Genomic DNA, 13,603 nt, shown 5'->3' with positions numbered 1-13,603 from the left:
ATCTTTCACATGCACTTTTTTTAAAATTTAAGTTTTACTCCATCATAGTTTGAGGATAAGACAGAGGTGAGGAGTAATTTCTTCACCCAGAGGGTGGTGAATGTGTGGAATTCACTACCACAAGAAGTAGTTGAGTCCAAAACATTGTGAGATTTCAAGAAGAAATTAGATATAACTCTTGGCGCTAAAGGGATCAAGGGATATGGGGGTGAAGGCGGGGTCAGGATATTGACTTTGATGATCAGCCATGATCAAAATGAATGGCGGAGCAGGCTTGAAGGACCAAATGGCCTACTCCTGCTTCTAGTTTCTATACTTCTATATTTCTATCCTTAAAGTTACAAAACCAATGCTCAGAATGGACCGGGCAAACCCAAATCCATTCCCTGCTTGCTCCCAAATCCAAATTCAAATTCCAATTGAATCCAATTTAAGGTCCTCATAATAGAAACAAACAAGATCCAAGCCGACAAGATAAGGCATTGCACCACATCTTGGGCTTGATCCGATGACACTTGATCTCAGCCAAAAGGCCGAGAAGCCTACACACACCCGAGAATGCAGATGGGACCGCTCTCTAACATCGCATCTGAAAAACGGCACCTCCAACAATTCAGAACTCCCTCGGGACTACACTGACCTGTCAGTCTAGATTTTTTTGTGTTTACGTATCTGGGGTGGGATTTAAACCCACAACTTTCTGATTCAGATATAGGAATGCCATCAACTGAACCGCATTGGATTTCTAAGGGTGAGGCAATCTGTAATTTGTCACTGAGCTCTTACATTAATGATTGCCTGATAAGTGGGAGAAGGGTTCAGAGATGTGTAAAACTTCACTTCAGCTGGGCTGGCTGATGAGATCGATGGTCCCTTTCTTAGGCCAATTCCACAGTGGCTGACTCAGACTTTCATTCATATTCCAAGCTATGACATACCTTTTGTGACCTGCAGAGTCTCACTGGCTGTCTTGTCTGGAGACAATACACATCTTTTTAGCCTGTCTTGATGCTCTCTCCACTCACGTTGTTTTGTTTCTTAAAGACTTGATTAGTTGTAAGTATTCGCATTCCAACCATTATTCGTGTAAATTGAGTCTGTGTCTTTATATGCTCTGTTTGTGAACAGAATTCCCACTCACCTGAAGAAGGGGCTTGGAGCTCCGAAAGCTTGTGTGGCTTTTGCTACCCAATAAACCTGTTGGACTTTAACCTGGTGTTGTTAAACTTCTTACTGTGTTTATCCCAGTCCAACGCCGGCATCTCCACATCATACCTTTTGTGGGCCAGACTTCTATTGCTGACAGGTACTGTACACCTGCAGGGGTACAGTATGTTGGGTGCTCCAAAGGTTGGATGAACAATATTGCCGGTGGATGATGCCATCCTGTCAATTCTATCTCCATGATGTGAAGATGCCGGCGTTGGACTGGGGTAAACACAGTAAGAAGTCTTACAACACCAGGTTAAAGTCCAACAGATTCTATCTCCAGGCAAGGTTAGCTTAAAAAGGGCAGAAGCCCTGTACGAAAGGGCGCTGTTCAAATTTCCACCACATGTGTCCATCTGCTCTGAATTAATTTTCTTTTAATCATTCGTGGGACATGGGTGTCGCTGACTGGCCAGCATTTATTGCCCATCCCTAATTGCCTTTGAACTGAGTGGCTTTTTGTTTATTCATTCGTGGGAATTGGGCATCGCTGGCTCACCATCTCCAGTTACCCTTGGTGGGCAGTTGAGAGTCAACCATATTGCTGTGGCTCTGGAGTCACATGTAGGCCAGACCAGGTAAGGACGGCAGATTTCCTTCCCTAAAGGACATTAGTGAACCAGTTGGGTTTTTCCGACCATCGTTTCATGGTCATCAGTAGATTCTTAATCCCAGATTTTTCCTTACTGAATTCAAATTACACCACCAGGGTCCCCAGAACTTTAGCTGAATTTCTGGATTAATAGTCTAGCGATAATACCATCAGGCCATCACCTCTCCTAGGCCATTTCAGAGGGCAGTTGAGAGTCAACCGCATTGCTGTGGCTCTGGAGTCACATGTAAACCAGACCAGGTAAGGACAGCAGATTTCCGTTCCTAAAGGGCATTAATGAACCAGATGGGTTTTTCCAACAATCGACAATGGTTTCATGGTCATCAGTAGATTGTTAATTCCAGATATCTTTATTGAATTCAAATTCCACCATCTGCTGTGGCAGGATTCGAACCAAGGTTCTCAAAACATTAGCTGAGTTTCTGGATTAATAGTCTAGCGATAATACCACTAGGCCATCACCTCCCCTTAGTGAATATATTCTAATTGCCTCTTGGCATTTTGAGGGATCACACTTCTAAAATTAAGCAATGTGACAAATTTCAAGTGCAGCCTTGGGCTCAGATCCTATGGAGAATCCCTGGTTCTTGCTGTGAGCTCAGAATTGGTCCTGATGTCTCCATCAATGTCACTCCTTGCACAGTGAACGCTCTCAGTCTGCCATACTCTCTATCTTTTACCCTTACAGGAAGGTTTGAATTATAAGGAGAGGCTGGGACTTTTTTTTCCATGGAGGATGAGGGATGATCTTATAGATGTTTATAAATCATAGGTAAGTTGTTTTTCCCATGGTAGGAGAGTCCAAAACTAGAGAGCAAAGGTTTAAGGTGAGAGGGGAAAGATTTAAAAGGGACCTGAGGGACAACTTTTTCACACAGAGGGTGGTGCGTGTATGGAATGAGCTGCCAGAGGAGGTGGTAAAGGCGGGTACAATTACAACATTTAAAAGACATTTGGACAGATACATGGATAGGAAAGGTTCAGAGGAATATGGGCCAAACGCAGGCAACTGGGGACTAGTTCAGTTTAGGAAACCTGGTCGGCATGGACAGATTGGGCCGAAGGGCCTGTTTCCATGCTGTATATCTCCATGACTCTATGGGTGGAATTTTCACATCCTGCCTGCCACGAGAATTGTAGCAGGCAGGACAGGACCATGCCAAAGGTGCATTGGCCTTGGGAATTTCCAGTCTTGGGGGCAAGCGTGGCTGGAAAATCCCGCCCAATGACTCTAAAACTGCAAGTCTATAGAGCAAAAGTCCTGCCCATTCTGAGCTCAACGTGCAAGACTTGGACTATGTCTTAGCGTCAAGCCAAGAAGCCCGCCAGCAATTCCAACATCAGGAACAGCATTCCCTGGATAAAATACCCCCATTGAGTACTAAAGCAAGGAGGTTTGCCAAACCTTTCGATTGCAATGGTTGGACCCCAGCTAGAGCACTGCATCCACTTGTTTGTTCATGCTAACCTTCCCTCCTATAGCCTCCAATAGCTTTAACTATTTCAATCTCTAATCTATCAGCTTTTACAATTCCTTCACAATGCAGAGCTCACCTGTGCTACCTGGGGCTTTTCCTACCCGTGTTTTAACACTTGCCTTTACTTTCTCTGTTGTCCGCTCCTTCATTTCACCTGCCCACCCCCACAAACCCACTGAATACCATCAAATTTCCCCAGCTCACTTCCAATGTGAACTTTCTCTATCAAATTTAATGATCTGCCTGGACTTCTGGGTTAAAATTAGTGACTAATCCTGTGTGAAGAAACATGCAGAAGATGGTCCCTACTGCGTGAGGGGGGTGCTGTCTGTAAACAAATACTGTAGCTCAGGTAAATTTCGAAAGAGTGTTTTAACTGATAACATAATAAGATTAATATGTGTTTCTCTCCTTTAATTTAAACTGCATAGTCCGTCCAGATCCTCCGAGAATTTTGAAGCTTGATGTCAGCACAGCCGGTGGGAAACTGCGTCTCTTTTGGGAGCCCCCAGTCAGGAATCTCCTGGGGCAAATTATGTATCAGATCAGATACTCTGAGGAAAATGGCAGTGGCTGGAAGGTGAGTGCATCAGTGGCATGAGTGTTTAAATGACCAAGGGTGGTGGCGGGAGCAAGCTCTTCATCCAGCAAGGTAAAATCCCACAAGCCCCCTGCCATACTGTTGAGTCATAGTTGCTTCTGAACATACAGCGAGGGGGGAGGGGGCCCTCAGAAGGGGGAATGGCAGATTTCCTTCTCCGAAAGGATATTAGTGAATCAGGTGGGGATTTTTTAAGACAAATAACAATGGCTTCATTGTTCTCAAAAGACTTTTAATCCCAGATTTATTTTATTGAATTTAAATTTCACCATCTGCCCTGGTGGGATTCGAACCCAGGTCCCCAGAGCTCTACCCTGAATTACTAGCTCAATTACAAGACCACTCTGCCACCACCTACCCTTAATTGCTAGGGGATTTTCACAGTAACTTCACTGCAGTGTTAATGTGAGCCTACTTGTAACACTAATAAATCAACTTTAAACTTTGAACTTTGCTAATTGCATTTCTGATTACTAAATAAAAAATGAATAATACACACAGTTGCCAGGCACATCAATTCAAAGTCATTTGCATGTGAACTTTAACCTTTTTGTGTGTTTGTTGTTAAAATAATAAGAAGCAAAGCAGAGTGTGCAAGTGTGTTTTGATCGCTGTGAGTGTGATACCTGTTTGTGGTTATTGAATTGTGACAAGTATTTGTTAACTCAATCCAGATAGGTGAAGGTTTTTATCTTGTTGCGTGAGATTGTGGAAAGATTTCTCTACTAAAATTAGCGCAAGTTGTTAAAGTGATGTCACATTGGCCTTACCAGCAACTACTCAGCAATTTCTATTAGATAACACCACACTAAACAAGCCAACAGTACTTCCATTATGCCTGAAGGGGGCAGCACAGTGGCACAGTGGTTAGCACTGCTACTCCACAGTGCCAGGGACCCGGGTTCAATTCCGGCCTCGGGTCACTGTCCGTGCAGAGTTTCCAGATGTGTGGGTTAGGTTGATTGGCCATGCTAAATTGACCCTAGTGCCAGGAAATTAGCAGGGTAAATATGTGGGGTTAGGGGAATAGGGCCTGGGTGGGATTGTGGTCGGTGCGGACTCGATGGGCTGAATGGCCTCTTTCTATGATGATTCAATGAAGAAGATGGTCATTGACAGCAGCACTGATCGTATGGGGATTCACGTAAGATAATGTGAGTTGATACCACTTGGCTAAAGTTACACCATGACAAATGTTTCTAAAAGTTGAAAGCAGCAAACTAGCAAGTATTAGTGCCACAAAAACAGAAAATGCTGGAAAAACTCAGCAGGTCAGGCAGCATCCGGAGAGAGAAATAGACTTAGTGGGTGGGATTTCTCTCCCGCTCCACAGCATGTTCCATGGCAGTGGGCGGCAGCGTGCCTCTCACTGGGGGCGGGATCTTGGGTCCCATCATGGTCAATGGGGTTTCCCATTGAACCCACTGCTTGCTGCTGGGAAACCCACAACCCACCACCGGCCAGACCATAAGATCCCATCGGACTGAACAGCAGCAAGATTTTGGCAAACGTTTCGAGTCCGTATAACTCTTCTTCAGAGATAAACAGAGGGAGAAGCGTGATGGATTTTGTCCTGTATAAGAGGGGATGGAGCAGCTGGAACAATGATAGAATCATAGAATCCCTACAGTGCAGAAGGAGGCCATTCAGCCCATTGAGTCTGCACCGACTACAATCCCACCCAGGCTCCATTCCCGTAACCCCTCATATTTACTCTGCTAATCCCCCTGACACTAGAGTTGATTTAGCATGGCCAATCAACCTAACCCGCACATCTTTGGACTGTGGGAGGAAACCAGAGCACCCTGAGGAAACCCATGCAGACACGGGAAGAATGTGCAAACTCCACACAGACAGTGACCCAAGGCTGGAATTGAACCTGGGTCCCTGGCGCTGTGACACAGCAGTGATAACCACTGCGATGGCACAGTTGCACAGTGGTAGGAACTAGGAGAGGTTACAACAAAGATGTGGGGGTCACAAGACAGAGGAAGCTTTAATGGCAGTGGAAGGACTGTAAAGTTGCCCGTCATGGCATAAAGGTAAGATATCAGAATGTGTTAATGGGAGAACTGAAATAACTCCTCAGAGGCCGATGTCCCTTCACTAGATTCCCTTTATTCATAGCCTTATCGTCACTCCTAAGAGTGCTTCAAGTACAAAGTCAGAATCCGGAATGCCAGTTGACCTGACACTCATATACACCGGTGAGACTCTCTGATTGGGCAGGCAATCGTTACCTCAATCAGGGAGCTCATACTCCAAGAAGCCCAACTTATTGGGCCTTGCTGAGGTCATAACAAGAACAAAGGTCAGTGGTCAGTGAGAACAACACTTAAGACCTAGCAAGTATTAGTTATTTTGTGCTATCTGAGTTGTTCACCATTAGTCTGATGGTCAACATAGACAGTTAAAGTAAAGGCTGCCTGGGACCACGCTTAGAATTTCCTGGTGTTCCTTTCTAGACACTACTTATCCAGAAGCCACTGCACAGTGAGGTGTTGGATCTTCCCCACAGCAAAACATATTATATGCAACTCAGAGCTAAACCCAATGGAATCACATACAGAGGATACTGGAGCAGCTGGTCAGACACTTTCACTGCAACAATTCCAGGCTCTATGCGTAAGTGTGATATACCCCCCAATATAGCAGTGTTAATATTATTGTCAAGACATGTTCTGGATTTTAATACATTTTCTGGTGCTTACATTTCAGGCGGCTTTTTTTCTAATCTGAACATTTTTATCCTGAATTCTCTATGTGGCATGGCCAACATTCTTCCTTCAATTCAATGCTACAGAAAACAAATTCATAGAATCATAGAATCCCTACAGCGCAGAAGGAGGCCATTCAGCCCATTGGGCCTGAACCGACAACAATCCCACCCAGGCCCTATCCCCATAACCCCATATATTTATCCTCCTGACACTAAGGGGCAACTTAACATGGCCAATCGACCTAACCTGCACATTTTTGGACTGTGGGAGGAAACCGGAGAATCCAAAGGAAACCCACGCAGACATGGGGAGAATGTGCAAACTCCACACATTAAAACAGATTAAGTGGTCAATCATTCTGCTGTTTGTGATGTTTTGACGTACATATAATACCTTCCACACCTCCTAATAACACTATTCACTTCTACTCCAATATCGTTTGTTGTATGCAGTTTTTTGTGATTTCCCCTCCAACTCTAATCCCCTTTTTTTTTTACAGATCTGACTGTAGTGCCCCTTGTTGTTGGTGTCGCACTTCTGTTGGTGATAGCACTTTTTGCGTCCTATCTCATCTTTCCAAATGTTTACAGGTAACGTTACAATATATTCAGATAAACCTCACCATAGAGTCAGAGGGGTCACCATAAATCACCATAGAGTCAGAGGGGTCATAGAAACATAGAAACTAGAAGCAGGAGTAGGCCATTCGACCCTTCAATCTTTCCCTCCACATACAAGAGACAAATTATTGGAGCAGTAGGAAACTGGATATTGAATACCACTGCACACATGTCCATAATGTACCGCTCAATCTCTGACCAAAATCCATAGAAAACAAACATGCAGAAGCTCACGTTTGGCTCTGTATGTCATGTTACATGATTAAGTCTACTACTTAACAAAATTGTATAAGAAAAAAGACAGGAAAACTGAAATTAGAAATTAAATTAGAAAATTTACTGAATATTGTACTCAAGGATGTCATCAACCTAGTTGAAATAGCCCTTCCAAGGCTGGTGTCCCTTCACCAAATTTACACTTAGTTACATAGTAAGCAACACTCAGCCAGGTACTTCCTCAGACAGACTTGGAGTGCCAGAAACACCGACACACTGCTGCCTCATAGCACCAGGACACGGATTTGATTCACGGCTTGGGTCGCTGTCTGTGCGGAGTCTACATGTTCCTTCGTGTCTGCGTTGGTTTTCTCCGGGTGCTCCGGTTTCCTCCCACAGTCCAAAAGACGTGCTGGTTAGGTGCATTGGCCATGCTAAATTCTCCCTCAGTGTACCTTAACAGGCGTCGGTGTGTGGTGACTAGGGGATTTTCAAAGTAACTTCATTGCAGTGTTAATATAAGCCTACTTGTGATACTAATAAATAAACTCAAACTTATGATATCCACTCCATCTGATGAAGGAGCAGCGCTCCGAAAGCTAATGGTATTTGCTACCAAATAAATCTGTTGGACTTTAACCTGGTGTTGTTAAAACTCGTACTGTGCCCAGTGGGCACAGAAGGCATTAACGGTGCCCTCAGATACCACATGCTCCCTCTCCAGGGACACCCGGCCGCAAATATAGCTGCGGTAGATGGGCAGACAGTCGGGTCAGATGACCCCCTCGGTCGCCCACTGCCTGGACCTGTTTATGGCAAGCTTTGCCAGGTTCAGGAGGAGGTCCTCCTCCTTCCCCACCCCCCTCTGCACCGGGCGTCCGTAGATCAGGAGTGTGGGACTGAAGTGCAAACGAAACACCAGCAAAAGGATTTTGAGGAAACTAAAAATGGTTTGCAGTCTATAACATTGAACGTAGACATGGACCACGGACTCTGCAAGGTTGCAAAAAGGGCACAAGCCATTACTGCCTCAATCAGAGAGCTCATATTCTAAGAGATCCACATCATGGACCCCGTTAAAGTCATTCCATCAGGGTCCTCCAGTATTCTGCCAGATGGTGAGAACTCCAAAGATGTGTAATTTCTAATGGATTCACACTATCTGCACCATAAATGCAATGTTAGCAAAGAGCAAATCGACTCATGAGCTTTCCTTCAAACTCAAAATACATAGCACTCACCTAGAAGGGACGGTTGGGGGGGTAGGATGTTGATGAGGAATATTTGTCAAAGCTTACCTGTAAAGACTCGCATTCCAACCATTATCTTGTAAATTGAGTTTGTATCTATATATGCCCTGTTTGTGAACACAACTCCCACTCACCTGATGAAGGAGCAGTGCTCCGAAAGCTTATGGCTTGTGCTACCAAATAAACCTGTTGGACTTTAACCTGGTGTTGTGAAACTTCTTACTGTGCTTACCCCAGTCCAACGCTGGCATCTCCACATCATGACTGAGGGCAGCCAGTGGGCTGCTCCAAGGTGTCCGGTGAGGCTGCGGGCCTCTGTACAGTTTTCCCTTGTTAGTAAATACCTTCAGTGTTCTGATAAAGTCTGAAGCATGAATCATTACAGGATGATTCATGTTAAGAGCATCCTCAGTGCACGGTTATGTCATTTAGCATTTGTGATGTTTGGTATCGTTCTTCCTTTACAATTTCCTCCCGGGATGTAACAGATTTTGGTGACGAGAATGGGATTCAAGTATAAAAATAGATAATGATCCTAGCTGGTTTAAACAAGGCCCGAGCTTCAAACTGTCTCCTCAGTGAATGGGATGGTCCTGTTGTCCATCAGTTCAAATACTAGCCAAATTGGCCAAAGGTACAGACAATGTGAGTGGAGAGAGGGTTAAGCACAGGTTAAAGAGATGTGTATTGTCTCCAGCCAGGACAGTTAGCGCATTCCAACCATTATCTTGTAAATTGAGTTTGTATTTATATATGCCCTGTTTGTGAACACAACCCCCACTCACCTGACGAAGGGGCAGCGCTCCGAAAGCGAGTGGCTTTTGCTACCAAATAAACCTGTTGGACTTTAACCTGATGTTGTGAGACTTCTTACTGTGTTTACCCCAGTCCAATGCCGGCATCTCCACATGATGAGCATCAGGCCAGGGGTGCAGGCACAGCAAATGGAAGCATCGAGACTGACATAGAAATTGGCCTAAAAGCAAGGGATTACCTCAGTCCAAAACAGTCTGCCTGGAGACAGGCCCTTTGCAAGATTCGAGCTCAGACAATTGAAAACTAAAGATGCACCAGGACACATTAGCATGTGTAAAAGGACAGTTACACATTTCCTGATAAACAAATCACCGCCAAAAACATGGGACAGACATGCATCAGTGAAACAGAAGATTTAATGCATATTAGAAGCTGAAACTAGACATCTAACAGACTAACACAAAGGGTCCACCATTGAAACTCATTAACACCCATTGAAACCCATCTTTAATGATGTGAAACTAATCAGACCTAAGCACTGATAGACCAAATCTTCGGAAGATTCTGGAAGGTAGCCAGACAGATACGAGGAACCTATGCTAGCAGCGTTCAAGAGAACCCACCTCTCCAGCTTCCCCCAGAAGTGTATCAGGACACAGCAGCGACAAGAGCAGCTCACCTCCAGATCAGAGAGAGAGATAGAGACTGACTTAAGAGTTCAATGTATTGACGGAATCATGAGGATCCAGGGTAGTAGACGAATTTCTAAACAATCAATTAGCTGCAGAGAGAGAGAATCGTTAAAGTTGTAAAACTTAAGCCTTTTACTGTTTGGAATAAAGTTGCGACTTGGCTATTTACTATTGGTTCGTGTGCATGGTCCTTTTGCCTGATATATGCAGAGATGTTTGAGTAAAATCCATTATTCACAGTGCTGCTTGAATGAGTCCGCAGGATATTAGAAATACATCGGACAAGAAAGGGAAGTCCTATTCATTAAGGGATTGGCAATGCTAGTGAAGTCATCAATATTCAGATAGCATTTAATATTTTGGTTATTTGATGATGATGGATTTGCAGCACCTAAGTGATTAATGGTATTCTGAAAGCAATCATTCCAGTCCTCAAATTTAAGAGTCTTATCTTTTGTCTTCAAATCCCTCTATGGGCTGCCCCCTCCCTATCCCCACAACCTCCTACAACCCTCTGAGAACTCTGTTCCTCCTATCTGAGCAACCCCGATTTCTTTCACCCGACCATTGGTGGCAGTGCCGAGGCCCTGATCTCTGCAATTCACTCCCTAAATGACACTGCCACTAACTCCCTCCTCCACCAAGTCCTTTAAAAACTACCACTTTGACCAAGATTTTGGTCACTTGTCCCAATACCTTCTAATATATCTCAGTGTCAGTGCCTTGTCCGATGACATTTCTGTCAAGAACCTTGGGGTGTTTTGTTAAAGGCGCTATATAAACGCAGTTGTTGATTTGTGGATATTTAGTGATCAGATTGTATTCGGTACTCAGAAGGCGATCACTGTCGAGAGGAAACAACGATACGCCAAAATGCTAACTTTTCTTCAACAATCATGTTCTTTCTTTGTCAGTAATGTGAAGAAGAAACTATGGCCACAGATTCCAAACCTTGAAAGGCTCCTTGAAGGATATCTCACTGATTTTCAGAAATACTCCCAAGTAAGGTGATAATTTAATCATGCAATCACTGATGGTAAGACACATCCTCAGAGCAGAATCTCACCTATGTTTCTATGTTTCAAAGATTACGGGGAAAATAACTGGCAATTGGGAGATGGAGGTAGCGACTTATTTCCTATTTATCTCTCTACCGTATGGGAGACGAAAAGGATGAAGGATTGGTGCAGTAAATACCCTGGCTGGAATTTTCCAGCCCCCACCAGCAGCAGGTTTTCCCGTGACGGAGGTAGCTTGACATTGTCAGCTGGCGGGATCTTCCGGTCCCGCCAAAGTCTACGGCATTTTGAATGGCTCGCCCATCCCGCTGCTAGAGGACCCAGGTGGGACTGGAAGACCCCGGCGACGGGAAGGGCTGGAAATCCCACTTTTTGGGCACGATACTACCGGCAATTCACACCCCGCTGCCGCCACAAGTGAGGATGGAGAATGTGCCGCTCAGCGTGAGCTGAGTCAGGATGACCTGACTCGAAACGTCGGCTTTATTCCCTCTCCACAGATGCTGTCCGACCCACTGAGATTTTCCAGCATTTTCTGGTTTTGGTTTTATTTTTCTGATTTTGCTTCTGTTTTTGTTTATATCCAGATATTCCTTGGTTTCTGCACTAATAACTTCTTCAAATCTAGCCGCTTAATTTATTTTGTGAATTAGGAAATTGAGCCATCATCCAGTGATGATTCATAAATGCGCTACTGCAGTGAAACTGACCTGTACAATCCCAAAGGTTCTCACATTCAATCCCTGAACTGTTCTGAGTTGGCTGATCGAACCCAGGCCAGTCCAGCAACTGCCTTTCAAATTGGTCTCCGTGCCCTTGAGTTTAGGAAAGGAAAGATCAGAAAATATGTAGAGCCTTCAGGTTGTTTCTTGTGGGGTTACTAATGTACAGGGAAAAGTAGTATGAAAACTTGTTGCCTTCTGATGCCTCTACTTCACCATTTCATTAAGTACGGGCAAATAATTCGTCTGAAAATTTCAAGACGAAGGAGGGTAATTATCAGCCAAGGTCCCCTAGTTTGAACTCGACTGCACAAAGGGAATGGCCCGCTTGGTTGAGGTACTGTCAAGTGAACACCTCATGGTGCATTACCCTAATTATATCCACAACTTCAGTGGTGGAACAGTGGTTAGCAGTGCTGCCTCACAGCGCCAGGGACCAGGGTTCGATTCCCAGTTTGGGTCACTGTCTGTGTGGAGTTTGCACAAGCTCCCTGTCTCTGCGTGGGTTTCCTGCGGGTGCTCCAGTTTCCTCTCACACTCCAAAGATGTGCGGGTTATGTGGATTGGCCATGCTAAATTGCCCCTTAGTGTCAGGGGAACTAGCTAGGGTAAATGCATGGGGTTGTGAGGATAGGGTCTGGGTGGGATTGTGGTTGGTGCAGACTCGATGGGCCGAATGGCCTCCTTCTGCATTGTAGGGATCCTATGAACAAATTCTTGAGGAAAAAATGGAGGAAAGATAAAATTACAAAAGCGGTGTCCTTTTTCTGTTGACAGCCTTTGCAGCCTACCTGTGACAAACTTGTTGATGATGAGCTCCTGCCTTCAGTACTGGAAATCATATCTGAGGTAAATGAAAGTGAGAACACAAAATGTGTGGAAAAGCAAGAGGATGCTTGTCAGAAACTTCACTTCAGTGAATCCTCTATCACCAAGCAACGCAGAGGAACGTCAGATCAAGAAACTGAGACTTCCAACGACTCCTGTCAGAATTACATTTTTTTGGATCTGCAAGACTCATCATCTCTTCCTGACGAAGATATCACCTTTCAGAAGGGAGACGAACCGAGTTCATTGCAGGATTCTCAGTCGCGAGTGTGGCCTCTTGTCCCTGACACAAAATGTCATAAAGGACACATCCAAAATGACATCAATTGGAACAAACAGTTCTCATCAGTGCAGCCAGTTAATGTCAGTGGCATGAAGCAACCACACCCAACACCACTGGTCAGTTATGACGACATGTTCCATTTCTTTGACCACTTGCATTTCCCGGCAACGTTTGACTATCGATCAATGAGTGCAACGGACATTTCTAACCATTCGTATCTCCTACTTCCCGATTTGGAACCAGGTATTTTCTCACAACAGTGCTCATTGACCAGAGAATAAAGACATCTAGACAAGGGTGCAGTGAAGAAATACACCGCCAGATAGCTTACTTGTGTTTTGTGGCCTTTTATTCCTTTAAATAGAGTTGCAAATTCCAGTGACCCATTTAAATGCTTATCTAAGGTTATCAACAACCTGAAACAACTTAATTATAGTTTGTTCTCATTGTCAATTAAATAACCATTCTCCCATCTCCCAGTAGCTCTCAGCTATCTATCAGAAAATGAGTTGAACCCAAGCATTTGTACACTCATTTATCTGTACACACTTAGCATGATATAAGTGTTGGCATAACATACTGTATTTGCACCATTT

At 44.4% G+C, this 13,603-nt stretch overlaps 1 protein-coding gene across 1 annotated transcript in view; it reads left to right on the top strand.

The window, feature by feature from the left end:
• Positions 1-13,288, top strand: part of mpl (MPL proto-oncogene, thrombopoietin receptor) — a 33,118-nt gene extending 19,830 nt beyond the window's left edge. Inside the window, exons 8-12 of the mRNA XM_078219435.1 lie at positions 3,732-3,880; positions 6,367-6,526; positions 7,121-7,211; positions 11,070-11,157; positions 12,674-13,288. Of these exons, the coding sequence (XP_078075561.1) occupies positions 3,732-3,880; positions 6,367-6,526; positions 7,121-7,211; positions 11,070-11,157; positions 12,674-13,288 (1,103 nt within the window). The remainder of the gene's footprint in view (positions 1-3,731; positions 3,881-6,366; positions 6,527-7,120; positions 7,212-11,069; positions 11,158-12,673) is intronic.
• The last annotated feature ends 315 nt before the right edge of the window (positions 13,289-13,603 follow it).

The sequence above is a fragment of the Mustelus asterias genome, chromosome 8 (assembly GCF_964213995.1).
Source record: "Mustelus asterias chromosome 8, sMusAst1.hap1.1, whole genome shotgun sequence".
Lineage (NCBI taxonomy): Eukaryota > Metazoa > Chordata > Chondrichthyes > Carcharhiniformes > Triakidae > Mustelus > Mustelus asterias.
Note: the sequence above shows the minus strand (reverse complement) of the source record. Positions and strands in the feature narration are given on the sequence as shown.